This window comes from Phoca vitulina, unplaced genomic scaffold, assembly GCF_004348235.1.
Source record: "Phoca vitulina isolate PV1807 unplaced genomic scaffold, GSC_HSeal_1.0 scaffold3, whole genome shotgun sequence".
Taxonomy (NCBI): domain Eukaryota; kingdom Metazoa; phylum Chordata; class Mammalia; order Carnivora; family Phocidae; genus Phoca; species Phoca vitulina.
Genome location: NW_022589706.1, coordinates 44,387,764 through 44,411,425, shown reverse-complemented (window position 1 = coordinate 44,411,425; position 23,662 = coordinate 44,387,764). Strand labels below are relative to the sequence as shown.

At 34.2% G+C, this 23,662-nt stretch overlaps 1 protein-coding gene across 25 annotated transcripts in view; it reads right to left on the bottom strand.

The window, feature by feature from the left end:
* The window catches only part of ADGRL3 (adhesion G protein-coupled receptor L3), an 829,014-nt gene that overhangs the window by 249,601 nt on the left and 555,751 nt on the right, over positions 1 to 23,662 (bottom strand). For all 25 annotated transcript variants that reach the window (XM_032400452.1, XM_032400458.1, XM_032400455.1 and 22 more), the window contains one exon: positions 5,513 to 5,593. In XM_032400452.1, the coding sequence (XP_032256343.1) occupies positions 5,513 to 5,593 (81 nt within the window). The remainder of the gene's footprint in view (positions 1 to 5,512; positions 5,594 to 23,662) is intronic.

Sequence of the window (23,662 nt, the reverse complement as noted above, 5' to 3'; positions counted from 1 at the left end):
CACAAGCAGGGGGAGTGAGAGAGGGAGAAGCAGGCTTCCCGCTGAGCAGGGAGCCTGATGTGGGGCTCGATCCCAGGACCCTGGGATCATGACCTGAGCCGAAGGCAGACGCTTAACGACTGAGCCACCCAGGCGCCCCTATGCAAGTTTCATTTTTATTCCCTTGGGTTAAGGGTGGATAAACTAGGAAATTATGTTCTACCATATAATGTCTGCACACAAGAGAAGTTAGAAAAATACCACCATAGAATACTAAAAAACAGGCCTGGAGACTCCTCAATAAGAATGCCAGATGTCTTGTTCTTATTTTATTTTAATCAATTTCAAATGTTTTTACATTCCACTAGATAGTATGATGTGCCAATGTCTCTAATTTGTGATGCTAAATCTTTGGCTATAGCCTATTTTTAATATAGATGCACCAGGCAGGACCATCTGTTTATTTTGAACTTTAAAAAATATTTGCAATGTGGATTTGCTGAATGTAATTCAATTTGCACATAAAACTTAATGCTTGGCCTTATTCTAGTTCATTGATTATGTGCCAATTGAAGCATATTTATATTACTCAGTTTATTATAGCAAATAAAAAAAAGACCTAAAAAATAAATGTAATGTTTCAAATGTGCCCAAATATTTTAGTTTTTTTTTTCAGAGTATTTGTAACTGTCAACAAATTAGCAAATGCATAAATTAGTATTTAGCATTAGACTTCTAATTAAATATAAGATCTTACCTAAAGGAAAATTATACAAAATAAATACAAACTGTTTTCACCAGCATTACTACTAGTGGTTTACTACATTGGAAGGTGGAGAGTATTGGTAACTGTCAAACTGTTTATACAGGAGAACACTATAAATATCATTTTTAGTAATATAAATGAAGGACATCCTTCAGAAGAGAACCTTTTTTTTTTTTTCCTGGGTTATTGACAGGAATTTATCTAACTTGAATTGCTAGTGATGTTATGAAGGATTCCTAGGTTGGGTTCTATAATTGCTAAAGCTGTCACAAAATTGTACAGGAAAACAATGAAGCAACACAACATCAATAACAAAACAATACAGTCTCAACTCAAGGGCATGCCGCAATTGATATATTTGAGTCTCAAATAATATATACTTCTGCTTAGGATTCTGATTCAGCTTCCAACACAAACTCCCACCCAACCACCTTCTTTGTGTCAGTCTGCTTGTAATGTAAACATAACTCTGGGGTAAGGGGTTTTGCATTTGAGTAGTTAGGAGGAAAATAAAGGTCAGGAATAAAGAATAGTTGGTGAGGACACATGACCTTCAGAACTACAACTCTTAATGAGTCCTGCTAAGAACTCCAATGTGCTCATTTACAAATCTGCTACAAAACTACCAAAGTAGTTTTTCATTTCCAATTATAAAATAAAAATTGGGGAAATATGTCTCAAAAGCATGTAGAACATATTTGCATAAAAATATATAATCAATCCCATTAAATTAACTAGAAAATTATAACAAACTTGTTTTAATAATGAAAGGTTCAAAAATAATAGTGCTTCTAGATGAAGCTTTTTTTAAAGTCCTGATTAATGAGACATATGGCAAGAAAAATTACTATAATGGTGAATGCTGATTCAGGATCTTATTTTTATTAAGTAGTTTATAGTGAGGGCTGTGATGATTTTTCTATTTATAGCGGCAGGTCTGGTTAATTACCTTGTAATGTATTGTGACATTAATGCACTAGTAAACTATTGGAATTTACACCCCTATTCAGTAATAAAATCTGTAAATTGAAGAATGCATATAAAGCTATCACAGGCATAAATTATGTAACCAAATGCTATGTATGATCACATTAGATTTAAAGAATAGAATCTCTCAAATTTACTCATCAGTGGCTAAGTTCTACAGAATTTATAAACTGCTGCTACTTTGAAATGCAGATCACAATATTTTATTCAAGGCTATTTGGTAACCTGCTACTACATTTTCCATATGGTTACTAAGATCATGTTGGTCAGAATTAAAATGCACAATACTAAAGAAGAAACATATTATGATAAACAAATGCATCAATGTCATATTTTTTCTTAAAAAAATGAAAGAAAAGTGAAAAGTCAAGGCAATTGAAAGGAGGGAGAATAGTGGCATGTGGATTAAAATCATAATGATTCATAGGTGATATAGAACTTGAGGGCGCAAAAAAAAAAGAAAACGTGATAAAAAATGTAATTTTTTGAGATATGCTTACTTAATTATTTTTCAGAATAGAGTTTTACAACACAATTCCTAAGTTACCAATAATTAGTTCACTATCTCAAATACTCAAAGCACAATCACTATATATATATATATATATATATATATATATATATATATATATGTATGTGTGTATAGAAGTACCAACTAATCCAAAATATTTCAGATGAGAACAGAATAAAATGGCAAAATATTTGAAGCAATCTGATATGTTACCATATGTTAAATAGTTAATATTTTCTTTTTTCTTTTTAAAGATTTTATTTATTCATTTATTTGAGAGAGTGAGAGAGAGAGCACATGAGAGGGGGGAAGGTCAGAGGGAGAAGCAGACTCCCCGCCGAGCAGGGAGCCCGATGCGGGACTCGATCCCGGGACTCCAGGATCATGACCTGAGCCAAAGGCAGTCGCTTAACCAACTGAGCCACCCAGGCGCCCAATAGTTAATATTTTCTATCAATAAGTTCCCTGTGCTAATATTGGTAACTATATCGATAACATTTTAAACATTGTTGTTTTGTATTGTTACTTTGATGAATGTCAGAAAATTAAATATGATATTCCTATAAAAATACAGGTCCATAAAATACATAAGGAATTAATACATGAAGCAATAATTCCTAAAACATTAACATGCATGTAGACTAGTAGAAATTGGTACAGAAAGGGAAAGTAAGAGAATATATGCAGAGAGAGAATATAGAGAGAGAGTAATATCTAGATAAATGTTTCATATTCTCAATATGTATATAATTATAGTAGAAAAATAGAAAAAGGAAAGCCAAAATGGTTAGCTAACGTTAATTTTTAGGGAGTATAAGGATGTTGTTCTATATCTCACAAAAAAAATACAGTTATTGGAGCTAGAATTCCATTTTATTTAAAGAACCTGATGTATTACTTTATAATTCATATAAAAACCTATAACATACATGAGAAATTCTGTCTATTTATAGATATAGATATAGACATATGTAGAGTTCATCTGCATATAAGTATCAACAGCCGTATTCCGTATAATTAAAAATAGCAAATGAAGATGAGGGGTGACAGCTGAAAGTTGAAAGGAAATACTCTGGTTCCAGAGTAATGCTATTATTATGCCAACTCTACCCCATTTCCAATATTTGTTTTTAAATGAATTTTAGATAGTTTTAATAAAAAAAAAGCAAAAGATTTTTTTCAATGTGATGATAATTTATACAAACCTCTTTTTTTACCTTTTTAACTGTTCTCTGAATGTTGCAGAATTGTGGCACATGAGCTAGTAACTCTAACTGCAATTGCATTAATCACAGAGCAGTTTAGGAAGAGCTCTGGGTCAATGTATATAGAGGAATGCTATGAAAACTAGAAGTTATCAAGACAATCATTCTAAGGTAGAGAGGACCACTTGAGGCCGATATCAAGCAGAGATGACTGCTGGATTCTAGTAATTCATTCTTTACCAGGTCAATACCATCACTATTTTGACGAAGATTGTGCCATTTTAAAGTGGAGCTTTTAATAATGCCTACCTACCTTCTAACTCTTTAGGGTCTAGTTTATGTCACATATTTGCCAGGAACTTGGCACTTATTATTTTACTTAATTATCCTAATAAACTTGCTGGGGTGATGTTATTATCCTTGATTTACAGATGACAGAAAGAAGCTGCCTAAGGTTATTCAGGTCTGCCTGGCTTCAAAGTCCAATTTTCTTCCCTATGCCACAGCAGTGAGCCCAAAAGTACATAGGGATAGCCACATTATATCTAGGGCCTACCAGATGCCAGATTCTATTCTGTATCTTCACAAAGATGCCAGATTCTATCCTAATCTTCACAAAGACACTGTGAAGTTCTTATATCTGACCTTCCGTGTACTAGCTGAGGAAACCAATGATAAAATAGGTCTGGAACTCCCAAGTTTAAGTTAATTGGCTTTAAATTCCTTTATTTTATCAGTCAATTTTTGTCTCACTTCATTTTACCCTTTTCTGCCTTGCTATGGTAGTTTGAAATGACCCAATTCCCCTCTTATCTGTATCCATGGTCCTTTGGATTTTGGTTCCTCAATCAAGCAATAAGAGTCATTTTCTCCCTTTTTTTTTTTTTTTTTAAAGATTTTTATTTTTATTTATTTGACAGAGAGAGACACAGCGAGAGAGGGAACACAAGCAGGAGGAGTGGGGGAGGGAGAAGCAGGCTTCCCGCTGAGCAGGGAGCCCGATGTGGGGCTCGATCCCAGGACCCTGGGATCATGACCTGAGCCGAAGGCAGACGCTTAACGACTGAGCCACCCAGGCGCCCCCATTTTCTCCCTTTTTAAGTCTAGGATTGGCTATGTGACTTGCTTTGGCCAATGAGACACAGCAAACAGGACACAAGCAGAGTCTTGAAAAATATTTGAGCTTTAGGACTTGTCTACCTATTGTTGGGAATCCTGTCACAATAGGAATGAGCCTGTGCGAGACTGCTGGATGATGAGAGCCATGTGACCATCATCCCAGATAACATTAAGGTGACTACCAAGAATTGACTGAGTTTCCTTCCATGCAAAACCAACCAGCTTGCTACCTACTAAACATCTAACTTCAGCCAAGTCAGCTTTGAACATTATAATACATTTTGAAAATAATAAGTATTTCTTTAAAAGTGGAAAGACAAATTCTGTCGATTATGGAAAAATAAATGTTACTTTTAATTTTTATTTTGTATGACTATTTTAAAAAATCTTTAATTTAAACAGATGGCATCAATTTAAATCATAATTTTAATTTATATATTTTTAAAACTAAATAATCATATTAACACTAAAACAACTTTAAAAAGAAAACATAAAATATAAAATATCACTTTGAAAGGAAATAAATCTGTCAATATGACTTCGTTTAAAGTATATTAATTTATTTAAAAAAAGGATAGTAGAAGAAGAAAATTCCAATAAAATGTAATGGTTATCTGGTAATCTCTGAATCTAAGTTGATTTTCAAATAGTCCTCCAGTAGTTGAATCACTACGTATCCTTATTTCTTATTTTGTTTTACAAATATTTCTCAGAACAGTATTTCATATTTTAGTTTATAAATAAAATTTCCTCTTTCTGTTATCAGATTCCTTGTACATTATAACCCCCTCCCCACTTTTTAAACAGGCACTGCATTGTAAAATACATATTTATAACTATCCGTATTTTGTCTTCATCAAAAATAATAAATACAGTTTCTTTTTCTTTAAATAGTAGTAGTAGTAGTAATAATAATAATAATAATAATAATAATAATCAACTCACCTCTAACAGGGGGTCTTTCTAGCTCAGAGTCAAGGTGAATAGGTGGAGAGATGTAGGACACCTGTCCATGATGTGCCTGCCCTGTGGACCCAAAAATAAATGTTAAGCAGACATTGCAGTTATGTCTTTTTACACCTTTTTGTTTGTTTTTATGATGTCATATTATCTTTCTTCACACTGAATTAATTGTCATTATACCACGTAGACAGAGCTAATCAAACACAGGAGCATTATGCATCATCCAAACATCAAACAATTAAATCAGTCCTTCTTAAAACTACCTATTCTTTTATCATTAAATTACACATTTATTGTAGAATGACACTTTTAAAAATACAATGAAAATGACTTACAAGAAAAATAAAATGGAAGAAAAAAAGACATAAACAATACAAGTCCACATTTTTTACTGTCAGATTAAACCAACAAGCACTCTATCAATTTGCTAAAGTGTTTCTAAACACTTATTCTCAATTCATGCACTTATTTCATTGTCCCAGACCAGTAATATGCAGTCTGCAGACTGGCATCAATGTTAAATAAACTCGGGTAGCACTTACTTAAATAACTTTATAACTTTGGTTAATTTTTTTTTTTACTTTTTATAATTTATTTCTATTATTTGAATAGAAAACTACTCCTTCCTGCTCAGTGTGTTTTATGGAAAAACAATAACTAGCCAGGATATAAAAAGCAGGTAGATGAATTCATTTTCTATTCCTTGCAAACCATTCTGCCAGCTCACATACTTTGTAACATATTTTCTGTTTTATGAGTTAAGGTGTTGATTTGAAGGCCAAGGTGCTGACTGGAAAAACTGCTAGCTTACAAACAAACAAAAAAATTTCTAATGTTCAAAGTAGCTATACTTTGTATACTGATGATTCAGTAAGCAATTAGAATTTCACGGCAAGAAGGCATAATCACAGAGTCAGTTCAATTTCTAAAGCTACTTTTTAAAACTATTTCTAAAAAAAAAGGTTTGGGTAGAAGCAGAGGACCCATCAATTTCTTTCTACAATGGGAATATGCCGTTATATTTTATACATTTACTATAGCAATTTACAGGGTTGTTAATCTCTTTTCCTAAACAAGGAAAGTTAATGATACATAGATTATGATAACAGTTAGAGTAACCTTCCTGTTTCAAGTAATATTTGACTTGTAATAAACTCTGCTGATTCCTCGTATGAGGCACATTTCAAATAATTAATATGGCTCCCTGTTGATAGTAGTTGTTGTTGCTCCCAGCCTTTTTCTAGCTAACAGCAGACACAGTGGAGACATGGGAATACACAGAGCCCCTCATAATGGTAACTAAGAATATTGTGCATTCACTGGCCATGTTTCAGTGGGATACTAAAAGCACTGTTATGAAAGAAGTAAGACAGTGACTGTGCCCTTGTAGCAGTCCATGTGTAATGCAACTTAATAAAAACTTTAGGCTATCTTAATTATGAAAACACCTAATGCTTACCTATGTAGCATACTTGATTGCAAAATCACTTTTTATTTTTAAGGTCCTGTGTCATTACAAATGAATTGGTTTGAAACTTTATCGATTATCTAAATGAAGATAAAAATCTTTGACTTTATATTGGTTCCAAATAATCTCAGCATATAAAATAATATTGATTTCGCGTCTAATCAAGGAACAGGACTTTTACCACATATAATAACTAACATGCATTCATACATACATCATCTCCATTTACGCAACCATGTCACTACGGGGATTTAAAGGTAGGTGCTATGCCAACATATTCATATTTTTAAATCAAAGAAACAAGCAGAGGAGACTGAGTAACTTGCTCAAACACATGCAGCTAGTAAATAGCAAGGCCAGGGGCATTTTGACTCCAAATGTGAAGTGTTTTCAAGTATATCAGAATATTTTTCTCAAAGAAGGTCTCCGTATACTAAACCTGGAAAAAAAAGTGTATAGATTTTAGTGATTAAACTCTGACAAGTAACTGCTTGTGAAACTGTCACCTTACATTTAGTTTGAAGTAAAAAGTCCTCTTAAATGTCACATTTGCCTCTGTTCTTGGGATAAGCACATAACTTCAAGAGTGCTCAACAGGATACTTTAGGTAGCACAAGATCACAGTGTGTATGTCCCTAAGGGGGACTGGAGATATCAAAGAGGCAGCAGAATGGGATGAGGATATTGACAGTCAAGTCCTGAACTTGGTTTGTCAAAATGTCCATTCTCTCTCCAATGAGAACTCCAGCAAACTGCAGGATGAGGTGTGGCAGGGAGAGCTATAGTGACAGGAATTGACAGAGACTCTCAGTCTTAGAGGAATGTCAGAAATGCAGTGATAGATTTCAGTTTGGTGACTGAGATTTCCGATCCACAGAATAAAAACCAGAAATCATGGAGGCTGCTGTTGATTAACTACATTAATCAAATACATAAAAAAAAAAATTCTCCTTCACTTTAGATCACACATTTGTCTCCACAAAAACATATAAGAGGTAATAAAACCTATTCTAATCTGTGGTTAACTGAGGCAATGAATCTCAGGGAGATAAATGCTCTTCATCAGGGAGAGCATTATAAAACATGGAGAATTATAGTTTGAAAAAAAAAAAACCCAATAACTATCAAATATCCACCCCCTCATTAAGAATTACTGCAAGATAATGGTAATAATAACAAACTGTGGCTAAAACCATAAATAACTTCCATGTATAATTCTTCTAGACATTATGGTGAATAATATTCAACCAAAAATGTGATCGGTTCAAAAAGAGCTTAGGAAGATAAAAAGCATGGCAAATGTATACTGTTTTTATTTTACTTTTTATTTTATTTTTAAATTTTTATATTTTTTTAAAGATTCCCAAGAGAGAAAGGGGGGCGGGGCAGGGAGAGAGGGAGAGAGAAAGAATCTCCAGCAGACTCCCTGCTGAGCTCAAAGCCTGAGGCAGGGCTCTATCTCAGGAACCTGAGATCATGACCTAAGCCAAAAACAAGACAGGGATGCTCAATGGACTGAGCCACCAAACACATACTGTTTTCAAAGATTTGACTAGAATACTTCTAGACAGGGAGCATACCTGCTCTCTCATTTATCACTGTCTTTACCATGCTCTCCTGTCTTACACTAGACTTTCCTGGTCCTTATAACAGAAGCTTCATATATCCAAGTGTGAAATGTGCTGCTCCAATTTTCCCCTTACTTTTCCAAATTAAAAAGATACAGATTTACTTATTTATTTCTCCTGAATTTTACTTTCCTTTTTTCCCCCTAGATTTTAAAGCCAAAAAATCATACTGAGATTTTGATTAGAACTGCATTAATTCTTTAAATTAATTTGGAGGATAAACATTTAAAACATTTTGTCTTCATTTTCTTTTAAATGGATCTCCACTTGTTTGATGTCATTAAATAAGTTAAATAATTTTTGAAATTGTTTATATTTTGGTTATAAGAATATTTCATTAAGTATTCTATTTTCCCCATTTAGATGAAATATTAAGATTTTCTTGATAACTTTCACTGAACTTTTTTGATGGCTATTGTTGGGATTATTAGTTACTGACTGACCTTCTCAGCTCCTTAGAGCTAGAAACACTGACTGATACTAAAGTTTAGTTATTTTCTGTGATCTTTGTTTCTTATATGAAATATATTCCCAAATTAAGTTTCACCTATATACTCTTTTATTTAATTATTTTGTGCTATAGAATTTAAATTTTAAAAATTGATTTTATAGGACATGAAATTTAGACGACAGAGTTTCCTGGGGATGCTATTCACCTGTCAACTTACCTTAAGTTCCTACAAAGTATTTACCAAAGGAATAAACAATACTGGATGATAGGTTCCATAAAAGAATTAAAAGGGAGAGAGAGAAAGAAAAAAAAGCTCATGGTTTATTGCTAAGGAGTCAAGGAAAACAATGGCAGTGGAGAAATAGTTGGATAGCTTACGAGATTTCATTCATTTTTAGTCTAGGTAAAATGATAAATTTGTGTGAAGATGTCATATATATGTGTATATACACATAAACATGTGTGTATAGATGTACATTTATGCAATAAATCTATATTGATATATAATTTACATACGGACAATTCCCCCATTTAAAGTATACAGTGGTTTTCAGTATATTCACAGAGTTGTGCAACCACCACCATAATCAATTTGAGACCATTTTCATTGCTACAAAAAGAAATCCCAAGCCTGTTATCAGTCACTCCTCATTTCCTCCCAACTCATCCCTAACTTAGGCAACCACTCATTTACTCTCCATCTCTATGTATCTGCCTATTCTGAACATTTCATATAAATGAATTACACAAATATGTGGTCTTTTGTGATCAGCTTTTTTCATTCAATATAGTTTTCAAGGCTCACCCATGTGGTAGCATAAATCGGCACTTCATTCCTTTTTGTTGTCAAATAATATTCCATCGTATAGACATACTACATTTTATTCAATCATTCATCAGTTCACGGACATTTGAAATCATTTTCACTTTTCCATTATTATGAATAATGCTCTTATGAACCTCTGTGCACAAATTTTTGTGTGGACATGTTTGCATTTTTCTTGAATATATATACCTTAGAGTGGAATTGGTGGGTCATATAGTAAATCTATGTGTAAATTTTTGAAGTCTGATTTCCAAAGAGGCTGTACCCTTTCATTTCTCATTAGTAGTGCATGAGGGTTCCAATATCATGGAAATGTTTTTCAGGTTTTTTTTCTTTTTATTTACTTATTTATTTTTTTATAGGTGGTAGTATAGTTAAGTCAGAGTTGATTGAAATACTTAATATTAAGATAACTGTAAAACCTGGGAAGGGACCAATCTCCCCCAGTGGATATAGATAAAACAGGATTTGAATCAGAAGTTGTATAGTTCACCCACATTGTTAAAGTAACAAAAAAAAATGACCTAGCCAAAAAAAAAAAAAAAAAGCAGCTCACACTGTAAAATGAAAATATGTGGACTATCCAGTGTCAGGTATGCCAAAGATGTAGAAATTTTAAGGGTGGGGGTGGTGGTCAACAGAACTCAGCACCACAGCAAAAACCCAAAGACTGTTATGCATTCTGGAAAAGCCATTATTTTTTTTATCTTCCATCTCTTTTTCGACTTTCATCTAATTTCTATTTTATTGAAGAATCCTGCACAATTTCTATTAAAGGTCAAATACAGGAAAGACTTGACTAGAATTAGGTACAAGAAAAATGTTTTTTTTTGTTCTACTGTCACTACTTTACTTGCACAACAGAGCACAGAAATACATTCTGTAGAACCACAGAATTTGGAGGGAGAAAGACATTTGATAGGGTATAGCCCTCAACCTACATTTTAGAATGAGGAAACACATCTTGAGAAATTGGTGACTTTCAAAAGTCAAATCAAGGTGGTAGTTGTCAAGCTGAATATCAGTGGACAGTAAGAAAGGGGATGCTTTCCAGCTAGCCTGCAAAACTAACACACCCTCATTCTCAACTCCGAAGCCTTCTTTCGTAGGCCATAATTTTCAAGGTGTGTGGGACATAATCTTTCAGGTGTGTTGAGAGGTTAAAAAGCTTGAGAACTATTTATTTATGAAATACATACATTTTTCCCCCATAAGGCTATGCCTAAAAACTAAAGGCAGTTTGTCGTAACAGATAAGATCATGCCCTCGGAACAAAACTATCTGTGTTGATAGCTGGACTCTGCCACTTTTTAACCATATAACCATTAGTCATATAACTAATTAGCCAGTAACCATCAAGTTGTTTAACTTCTATGTGCTTCAGTTTCCTCATTTGTATAATGGGGATTATAGTAACACTTACCTCATAGGGGTGTATTGAAGGTTAAATGAACTTACGCATGTGTAGTAATTACAACAGTACTTGGTACATAGTAAAGTAGTTAGAATTTTAGCTATTATTATTATTATTATTATTGCAAATTTATTATTTAATTCGTTAATTCATCAACCAATATTAGTTGAGTACCTAATACATGACAAGTACCTTTCTAGCAACTTACATATATCACACAACAAAATAAATGATAATGCACAATCTTATGTAAGGGGAGACAGACTGCAAGCAATTAACAAAATCAATAGGTCAGTAATATTTCATGTACAAGATGAGAAGGGCAATGAAAACAAATTAGAACAGGCTAAAGGGGATCTGGAGTGGAAGAGGCAGGTTGCAATTTTAAACTGGATGATCAGGGAAGGCCTAATATTTCCATGAACAGCATTTGAAGAGTTCAAGCGAAGACAAGAGATAATATCTGACTTTGATAGGAAACTAAAAAGATAACAGTACAGATAAGGGCCCAAATCTACTTTTAATAATTAAGAATGAAAGAACACAATGTGCTGTATCAGATGCTTTTTCCTCATGCATTTATTTCAAATTTTACATATTCATAGATATATTAATGCCATCACCAATGACCAATGAATAAAAGAAGACATAAATAAAATATGGAGATAATTGAGAAAGGAACACAACTTTCTTCCTAAAGCAAAAACACATTTACTACCATAAAGTCCCCATTGGTTTCTCCAGTTACACCATCTTTCAGCTCAAATTTCTCTCATTTTCTATATAGCGTTTTAAACAAATTTAATAGTTTATGGCCCTCTAGGCAGATCTCATGCCTTTCTTTTGTTTGTTTGCTTTAAACTTTCAACTGCTGATCTTGATATTTCCTCTGGAGGTATGACATTCCTCCTCCTTGAAAACAAAATAGGTCTCATATTTTGGCTCTTGGGGTTTTAAATAATTTTATCATTTTCCTTTTTCAACCTTTAGGATGATAGCAAGTTACATCTCTGAACCTCATTGTCCTACTACAATAATGATTTCATGTGGAATGTAGGAACCTATACTAAACATTTAAGAATGGCATACGGAATTTTTCTAAGTTTTTCAAATATTCTGAAAGTAGCTAAGCCTCCTTCCTCAGAGGGAAAAAAAAAAAGTTTAATTTCCTGTTGAAAATAATCTCAGCTACTGATAAAAAATATCAGAGGTCAATATGTTGTTTGTGTTGTTGGAAAATTGGGTGTGCCTAGCATTATAACAGCTTTCTTTTTTGTCTTCAAATCCCAGTCTGACTATAACCATCTGGCATTTATAAAGTCAGCTTTCAGGTAAAGATGTAAACACCAATCAAAAGTAATTATCAAAGAAAAGAGCTGTAAAGTTGCCAATTTGATACTTATCCTTTCCCTCCAGCTTCCTTTTCCCCCTTCATCTTATTACTCATACTTATTTTCAGTGAATTTAGTAAAATAGGAGGTAGCAGAGAAACAACTATATGGTTGACTTATTGAAGATACAAAGTCATTGATGGAGGCACAAAGGTCATTGATGGCCTTCTCCCCAGTGGATATTACTTGCGCACAGAAAACAGATGGAATAATTTGAAGCAAAAGTAACTTTCTTGTTTGTTTGTATATGTGTGCATTTCATTCAGCAAATAATTTTTCAGTACTCACTCCCTTTAGTGGCCAATCTTAACAATACTTAGCTAAACATCAGTTTAGATGTAGGATTAAACAACCATAGTGAAGTATGATATGTACTTTGACAGAGATGAGAGAGAAGAGCATAACGATAGCATCTAACTGAGGTAACTGAACTGAGGGAAGAACAGTACCTGGAGAATACACGTGGTAGTCTAGTAAAAACCAATGACAGGTGTAGGGAAGCAGAAGGAACATTACAAGTGGATGCTTACAGATCTTATGACTTAGAGGGATAGGAGACAGGGAACCACAGGTGGAAGGCAGGCAAAGAAAAAGATGGTTAAAAATTAATAAAAAGTTTCAGAAATGTACCCCCCAAAGGGCACCTGGGTAGCCCAGTCGGTTAAGTGTGGACTCTTGGTTTTGGCTCAGTTCATGATCACAGGCTTATGAGACTGAGCCCCGCATCAGGCTCTGAGCTCAGGGTGGAGTCTGCTTGAGATTCTCTCTACCTCTCCCTTTGCTCCTCCCACTCATTCTCTCTCTCTCTCTCAAATAAATAAGTAAAAAAAAAAAAAAAAAAAAGATATGTACCCCTGCAAAAGAATAAATAATACATGCCTATTACCCAGCTTTAACAATGGTCAATTCAGGGCCTACATTGTCTCATCTCTCTCCTTCAATGTCCTCTTCCTCATCCCAGAATGTTTTGAAGCAAATCCCAGACAATAAAATTTCACTTGTACATTATTTGAGCATGTATCGATAAGGACTTTAAAAAAAAACTGTAATATCATTATGATACCTAAATATTAAGAAGCTATATTATGAAAAATCAATTTAATGTCAAATTCAGAAAAGCAATTGTCTACAGGAAATAAACAAGTCTGACAGAAATGAATTCTGTTAGCCTGCAAAACATCCCATTGGTCCTAGGGCTGAAATTGTGTTGGACTGAGGAATGCTTTATACTTATGATGAATTTCACGTGCTCACAAATATAAAGGGGAATGTATTTTATAAAAACATACAAATACATTTCTCTCTTTCACAAGCGTGAAAAAATGATTTGGTAGTTAAATGACAAACATTGCCTTCTAGAAGCACCACTTCAAAAATTATTCCATGAAGTCTCAAAACCCTATTGTAGCAAGCATTACAACAATAAACTAAAAAAGAAAAAAAGAAATCAGGGCATTTATCTTCTCTGAATTTCTACTTTTTTATACTCTTCCAAAAATAAACAGGAATGAATACACTAAAAAATTGAAGATCATGTTAATAAAAATAGTTATTTTCTAAGAGCCTAATACTAAGAAGCACTATGTGAGGTAAATATTGTTTCCTATTTTAAAAATGTGAAATCTAAAGCTCAGTAAGGTTAAATGCATTTTCAAAGGTTACACAATAGTGTGTGTGGGAATCAGGTTTCAAATCCAGAGACCATGTTCTTACTCTATCGCTCACTGCCTTCACATCCTATAAATATACCAACGGGGGTGGAGAGAGAAGGCAAATATACTATAATTTCTGAAACATTAGAAATTTTTAGTTCCTTATTTTCAGACTACCTAAAATTAAGTGTTTATATTACTAAAGGACTAAATCACAGAATAATCAAAATTATAAAATTACTTTTCTCAGACGATGAGTAAAACATTACATTCTCCTTAACAGGAGGGTAGGTATATTAGCCCTCTCCTGGCTTTTTTTTTTTTTTTTAATGGATGCCTTAAAAAAGGGTTAGGATTCAGTAATACAGATCTCTTTGAATCACTGTGATTTCCAAAAGCTGGAAAAAAGGTTTGAAGCAGACTTCAATCCTCTTCCCTCCAAAATACACACAGACATCTTTCCTATTCTTTCCTATTATTTATCACCGTTGTACTGAGCTCATGTTTGCATATAGTAGGGTAAGAAGAAAAATCTTTTACTATCCAAGCACTTAATATTCAAGTCTATAAAATTGAGGGTATGAGTGTTCAGGGTGGGGAGCTGTGACAAGCTAGATTAGAAAAGTCAGATTTTGAGTAACACAGGCAAACCTAATCAGCAGAACTGTGATGTTAGCATGAACTCAGGGATCAATAATTCCAGTTGGTTAATTAATAAAAGACATAAAAAAGGCTATTTGTTTCTAAGCCTGCTTCACTGCCAGAACAATTCTGATTTAAATCTGAGTATCTGAATTAAAGTCACCTCTGATACGTTGTTTAGAGCTTGTGTTGGGTAGAATAATGGTCCCCCAAAGATGCCCACTTCCTAAATCTCAGAATCTGTGACTATGTTATCTTACGTGGCAGAGGGATTTTGCAGATATGATTAGGGTTGAGATGGGAGATTATCCTAGCTAACTGTGTGAGTTCTTGAAAGTGGAAAAGGGAGGCAGAGGATTAAGAGTGATACAATGCAAGAAAGACAAGTCAAGCCATGGATGGCTTAAAAGAAAGAGGGTGTAATAAAAAAAAAATTAAAAAAAAAAAAGAAAGAAAGAGGATGTGGACCAGAACAAAGGAATGATGGTTGCTTCTAGAAGCCTAAGCAGACAACGATCCTACCTAGAGTCTACAACTGATTTTAGCCTGGTGAGACCCATGTTGAAATTTGTTCTAGAAAAATGTAAGATGATAAATTTGTATTGTTTATGATTCAAAGTTTGTGGTAATTTGTTCCAATGTACAATTTAGGAACTAATATTTATTTTAATTCTAAAAAATCCTGTTATTCAATGTACTAATTATTGAATAGATATTATGTGGACATGATACACATTCAACAAAATGATAGCATCTTACCCACTTAACAACTTCCCACAGGCAAAACCTCTTTCCAGTACTTTGTATATCTTTCTGGAGTTATTCTCTACCTTTATAACACAAACACACACACACACACACACACACACACTCACATGATCATATATATACTTATTTATTTGAATCATTGCCTTGTTAAAGCACACTGATATTCTGTATTTTTATCAAGCCTGCTCTAAAAGGTATTTTAGAGATTCAATTGTTTAACCACAATTTTCTAATGCATATAGATCCCTACATTGCATTTTTAAGAATACACCAATGGTACAGAGTACACAACATTCTTTTAATCAGAAATAGAACATTTCATAAGGCAATGTAGTAACTTGATGATTGCAACTAAATGATAAGCATAAGACACAACTATATATAATGAGATGGTTAATCAGACAAAACAAAAAATCAAAGTGATGGAATGGCTTCTCTGGAAATTATCTAGCCCAACTGCTGTAATTTACAGAGGAGGAAACAGGCCCTGAAAAGATACAGGACACAACTAAGGTCACCCTTTGTTTAAGGGCAGAGGCAGATATAGGAAAATAGTCATACAATTCAGCTATGGGCTCTGTCCTCTATACTACTGTCTCTTTATCCTTTTATTATTATTTTTTGTAATTAAGACTTTTTTTACTACAGTTTAAAATTCACAGCAAAATTAAGAGGAAGGTACAGTGATTTGGCATATATTCCCAGCCTCCCTGTACACATAGCCATCATCAGCAACCCCCTTAAGATTGATACATTTGTTATACCGATGAACCTACATTGACAGGTCATAATCACCCGAAGTCCATAGCTTACATTAGAGTTCATTTTAAGTGTTGTACATCCTATGGGTTTGAACAAATGAGTAATGACATATATCCATCATTATGGTATCATTCGGAGCATTTTCAAACATGGTCTATGCTGTACCCATTTATCCCTCCTCTTCCTCCTTTCTTTACCTCTTTATTTTTACAATAGTAAACAGAGAAAGTGTAGAACCTTGCTGGGCTAACAAAATAGGGCTAGAAATGCTGCAAAACAGAAAAATAAAGTTTTGTATAAAGTAAGTTAATCCACTATTTTGAAATTATCTAGGTCATAGATTTACTGTGAGAACCTTACAAATATCTGTGTGACTCAGAATAGATATTCAATAAATACTTATTTTTTTTGTCTATAAGGAAGACAAAAGTAACCTCAATACCTGAGAAATAAAATCTTGTTGGGTGACTCAGGAAAGGCTGACGGAGGTATAAGCACAAGGAGGTTGCTGGCACTCAATAAGACTAAAGTCATTTGTTATGTTTACTCTCCTAATTCTCTTGTAATATTTGGAAATATGATCCACCGTATTATAAAGTGTTTTTGAAGAGAGAAAAAAAGATGAGTTGTTTTCTTTGGTATTTTACTTACGGTAAAAATTACATTAAGGGAATAGTCTACGAATTTCTTTTTTTTTATTATTTTTTATTTTTTTAAGTGTTTTATTTATTTATTCATGAGAGTCAGAGAGAGAGAGAGGCAGAGGCAGAGGGAGAAGCAGGCTCCCCGCCTAGCAGGGAGCCCGATGCGGAACTCGATCCCAGGACCCTGGGATCACGACCTGAGCCGAAGGCAGACGCTTAACCATCTGAGCCACCCAGGCGCCCCTCTACGAATTTCTTGATCCTATATTTTTACTTATATTCAATTCACCTATCAAAACAATATCAAAAGAAGATGCTAATTATTTCATCTTTTTCAATATACAGCCTAGGTATAAAATTCTGGGAAAACAAGAAGAGTGAAATAGGTTTTAGACTCATTTTCTCTGTTACGAAAATTGATATAATGGTTAAAAATCTGTGTTCTCCAGAAGTTGTGTACTACATGGAAAAATGTAAATGGCAAGTATGTGTGTACATTTATAATTATATTTATATTCACATATATGTGCACAAACGCCTTGGCTACTATCAATGATTCTAGGATTTCTTAAACTTGCTTTAACAATTGCTATAATTTTATAAGTAATGAAACTGAAACATCCTTTCACTTTTCTGATCTGCCTTAATTGGAAGAGGAATCTAAAGGTACACATTTAGTGAAGACTTTATAGAAGAAAATTCAGATATAAAACTCTATGAGGGGGCGCCTGGGTGGCTCAGTTGGTTAAGCAAATGGCTCTTGATTTCGGCTCCAGTCATGATCTCAGGGTCGTGAGGCTGAGCCCTGAATTGGGATCTGTGCTCAGTGGAGACTGCTTGAGATTCTCTTTCTCCCTCTCCCTCTGCTCCTCCCCCTGCCTGCGTGCTCTCTCTTTCTCTCTAAAAATAAATAAATAAAATCTTAAACAAAAAAACAAAACAACAACAACAAAAAAACCTCTATGAGGGTTGGAGACATATGAAGTACAGTTTCTATGTCTTCTCTGTCATCCTAGGGCCTACTCAAATGTCTTGGACATTGTAAGAACCCAGTGCATTTTTGGTGAAATTTCACATTAATGACATGAAAAGAAATTAAGATGACTATTAAAGTTGCTATACTTCAAATCACAAACAAGGCAAATAGTAAAGCTCTGGGAAATTTTCTTTCAAAACTGAAGACAAATTCACAGTGTAACCAATTTTGTTTAATTGAGAAATGTTACAAAGTTGATAACTATGTTAACTCTCTCAGCCGGTTTTGTTCATGGTATTTTTGAAAAGCTCTTTACCAAAGGAGATACATATCAATTCCCCAAATATAGACTTTGGTTCAGTGTATTTATGTAAAGTAGATCTTTTACAAAATACTCTTTTATCAAGCATTTAAAGAAGAGTTAATATCTATTCTACCAAACATCTACTAATGTACTTTTATTGATTTCTCCCAATAAAATAACTATATGTAGACGGCAATGATGTCATTATGATAAACTGCGAAAAACCTGGATAAACTGACACCATATTTCAATTACTAATTTTTAAGATAACTGAAACAGTTGATGCTATTAAAGGAAAGACTGAATTTCTGTGTTCGGGAGAAAGGGTTAGGGTGCCTGAAAAGTGATATTAAAATTACTTCAAAGGAAAACTGGCAGGTGGAAATTTGCTTCTAGAACCACAGAAGCAAGCAGCAAGAGGAAAAATAGAGACCAGGGTATTTACAACAAAGAGGTTTGTTCCATACAGTACAGAGCCGGAAAGCTGGCCTGCTGTGTTTATGTTTTTAAAGTTCTGCTTCAAAGACTATCCCAGCATGCTAAGAAAAACATAAAATGTTAAATTTCCCTGTCCTCCCTGCTGTTAGATCAGAAAACATCAAGGAACACTAACTCAAAAAGAGGAATGGTAAAGCATGTTAAAGGTACCTGAAACAAGGTTCACGGATGGATAGCCACAAGATGGTAACACTTCCCTCTGCAGCCTCCACTTCCAAGGAAGGGTCCGAGATATGAAAAGTAGTAGCAGCCTGGAGTTGACTGAATAAATGTTATAAATGGAGAAGTATGATGGTACAGCTCTCAGAGTAAAAGCTACTCATCATGTGTTACTCTCAAATGATGCCCATGAAGCATTTTTTCTCTTAGTTCAGTCAGTAAAACTTAGAGAAAGCAAATTTACAGGAGGATTAGAATGAGACCGGTGGATACCAGTCATAGTAAATTAAATGTGCCTCAACTTACTCTGGAGAAGAGTAGAAAAATTCAAATATATTCATTATAGGTTCAGTGTTCTAATTTCTTTACATGTTTAATGACATAATGAGGCAAGATAATGAAGGATCAGAGGAGGTTTTTTACCAGAATATATGTAAGGTTTGTGAAATTAACTGTTCTTCTAAGAAAAGAGACAGAAGACACTTATTTTCCCCACAATTAGGTCAGAATCTTTCCTTCTTTTTTATCAATCCATGAGATCCTGGAGAAAAATCTCTCAAGAAGACAGCCCAGCAGGACCTGCTAGCACGGTCAGTTAGGTGATTGAGATCAATATGCCCCCAAATACCTGACTTCAGAAAATTCCACACAAAAGTATTGTATGCATGCACTCACAAACATGGGGTAAGAATGACCCAAGCATAGTAAGACCAGATTGGCACGTAGAGAAATAAAAGGAGATGGATATTCTCTTAGGATGAAGACAGTAAAATTGACCACCTAATTCTTTCCAATAAACTCTAAAATATATCCTTGTATAGAACGAAACTGCCTCTAGTGAAATTTTGACAACTCCCCTCTGTGTGTTAAAGTGCTGTCAGCTGAAAAATCTGAACTTTTTGTGAAAATTGTTCATTTTTGACAGATTTATTCTACTTTTATGTTTGCAGTCTTAATCACAGGAATTTGAAAAAGTTAGAATTTAGCTCAAAGAATTGGAAGCACTATTAGCATAATTTAGAGGTACTAAGCATTTATATTATAGTTATCTATAAAAACCAAAAATTGTCATAGAAGTGAAAATATTTATAAAGCAACAGTATTGAGTTTGATTGATTTTAAGATACTGTATATGTATATGTATACACACACACAGCCTGTTTCTGTTTCATTCCTTTGCTCACTATTACTAAGTGGTTAAGAAGGTTAGTCTTTGCTGGACCTGATAAGGCTCAGCTGAGATAGGTTTCACTAACCCTAACCAAAGTCACATATTCCAGGACACATGAACATCAGTGGTAGAGCTGTGTCATGTCATGGTCAAGAATACAGGTTTTAGAGACACTGGACCTGTGTGTCCTCATTGCAGTTACATCACTTACAGACTCGGTGGCCTTAGTCATATTAATCATATAGTGTCAGTTTCTTCATCTGTAAAAAGCAAACAATAACAATCCTATTTCACAGGATTCTGGTAAGGGTTTTCCAAAAAAAAAAAAAAAAAGCCATATATATGAAGCAGAGTGCCTGCCACATAAGCAACTAAATATTGAACTACTGTCATTATCCTTGTTTGTATCATCACTACCTCACACTTGTTTCCTCTGAGACAAACAAGACAATACCAGCACAGCTAATCAATTCCCTTTGAACACAGGGTTTTTTAGGTTGGTGATTAGGAGATGGTATTTGGAGATGATATGCTTAGCTGAGGATCAAAGCACTGTCTTTAGTTGGAGCAGGTTGGTTAGCCTCTTGGAGGTTCCATTTCTCCATCTGTAACCCAGGAATAGGAAAAGATATTTCATAGAGCAAGGGCACAGTCAGCTATGGTCCCTAGGCCCAAGTTGGCTCATGCCAGATTTGGTGTGACCTGTGTTCTAAAATTGTTTCTCAATTTTTAAAAGGTTAGAGAAAGCAAATTTACAAGAGGATTAGAAGAAAAATGAGCAGAAAGAGGAGAAATGGAGGAGGTAGAGAAAGAGGAGGAGGAAGACAACCAACAGCAGCAGAACTAGAGACCAGATGTAATTTGCAAATCTGAAATATTTACTATCTGGGCCTTTACAGAAAAAGTTTGCTAATCCCTGTCTTTGAATTACTATGAATACTAAAGGAGCCCATATATGAACTATACTAAGCAGAGGACTTGGTATAATTGTAGTTATTCTCTTGCTAGTAACATCCTAAGCCTTCACCTGAACAGTAAAGGAAGCAGTGATCCTCCTTGTGCTACCTTTAACTGCTAATGTGGAAATATCTGATATTCTAAACTCATTAGAAGGAACCTCTCAAGAGGGCCCCTTCTCTGGTTAAAGAAATATGCTAAATAAGGCAGGGGCAGATGCACAATATTATCTTCGGCAGGAATTATTTGGCAAAAATAGTTTAGACCATTTTGCTTCATGCAGGTGCATTTAATGGAAGTGAATCCTACATCAAAGATCTCCATTCTGAGACATATATACATATATACACACACATACACACAAAGTATTGTGGGTGTTGCTTTGTGTGTACCTCTTGTTCACTCAGTGCCATCATAAGGGAAAATCACAAACTATAGGACTCAGAAATGAGAAAAATTTCCAATGTGATTTGGTATGATTTTAGCTCTGAGAAATTTTTAAACCTAGTAATAGTTGACTGTCCCTGTTGCTATTTTATTATTAATCAGTACAATACAACTACAAGTGGGGGTTAGTTGCTTCAGAAAATGCATACTCAGATTTTGTCCATAAAGTACAAGGGTGGAAATGAAACAATATGAATAATAAAGATTGAGATACATTTTCTATGCATTGCTTGATCATCTTAACCCTTCCACTTGCCAAATGTAATAGACTATGCCTTCCTATACTAATATACAGGGGTGATCCAGTGACTTCTCTAAAGTCACAAATTAGTCCATAAGAGGTAGGCATAAAAATAAAATAGCTAACAAGAATGCCAATACATTAATTACTTAACTAATAATGATACGGCTCCTGATATGCAAGTTGAACATGAAAGAGAAAATTAATACATCTGTTAAGAATTGAGAATTCAAGTACATAGTAGTCAAATTTAATCTAAAAAGGAATATGTATGTATGTTTGTATGTATTTATTTATTTATTTTTTTACAGCATGAACATCTGGTTAAACATGGAGACTTTTTCTTGGTTTATCAGTTGGTTTATGTAAAAATAAAACTGTTTTAAGGTTATATGAAAATGAGGAGAGTGATAATGCTGAGGATATTTGTTGAATATTTAACTCTGCTAAATTCTGTTAAGTATTTTATAACCTCATCTTTATCCTCACAATAAATCGGAGGTAGTTGCTATTGTTATCCCTGTTTAGCCAATGAGGAAACTAAGTGTCAGTTTAAATTATGTTTGTTTGCCCCAAATACTCTACCTCAAATCTGTGGCAATTTCAGAGAAAATAGGATCCCTCAAATTAATACTAAGGACTTTGATTTAGAAATACCCTTTTGAAGCCCACTTAATTTCCATATTCACCTAAAATTAAGTAATTACTTTGAAACATTAGTCATCATGTGTCATAAAGTCTGAATATCCTTCTTAGATGCCAGAGTTTTAACCCAAACTCTGATTTTCTTACATTATAAATTTACATTGCATAACTTCTCTGTGGATGCAAAGCTATCAGAGAACTGAAAGAAGCAAAGTATCACCAAATTTCATTTGAATTGGTCATGTAAAGAAAAAAAGACAAGGTGCCTGGGTGGCTCTGTCAGTTGAGAGTCTGCCATCGGCTCAGGTTAGTGTCCTGTCGTCCCCAGATGGAGCCCCGTGTCAGCCTACCTGCTCAGCGGGAAGTCTGCTTCTCCCTTTGCCCTTCACCCCTGCTCCTTCTTTCTCCCTCACTCACTCTCTCCCAAATAAATGAATAATAATCTTAAAAAAAAGAAAAAAAGGCAAAGCCTTCTGAGAAATCTCTTTAATTCTTTGGAGAAGCAAAGAGGTGTTGTGCTTGAAAAGCAAAGGTAAAGCCAGCTTAAGGGAAGAAAAAACAAAAGTGAAGTCTGTAAATGATGAACTTCAAAAATTCTAAAGAAAAGGGGAAAACAGCTCTACCACAAAATCATATTGTTTGATTACAAAACTCAAAATATAAAAGGGGCAAAAACTGCTCTTTCTTTTTTGTTTTGCTTTAGAAATCTGTTCCTATTTGTAGAATGAGACCCATTAATTTTATTTTTTTTTAAGATTTTATTTATTTATTTGACAGAGAGAGACACAGCGAGAGAGGGCACACAAGCAAGGGGAGTGGGAGAGGGAGAAGCAGGCTTCCCGCTGAGCAGGGAGCCCGATGCGGGGCTCGATCCCAAGACCCTGAGATCGTGACTCGAGCTGAAGGCAAACGCTCAACGACTGAGCCACCCAGGCACCCCAGAGACCCATTAATTTTAAACTATTCTAAGGAAAAATTTAAAATCATACGTGGCAAATAACTAACACAATAAAACTAAACCACAATGAAACTAAACTAACACAGCTAACTTAACAATAATACTAAATACAACTACAAATACAAAAAAG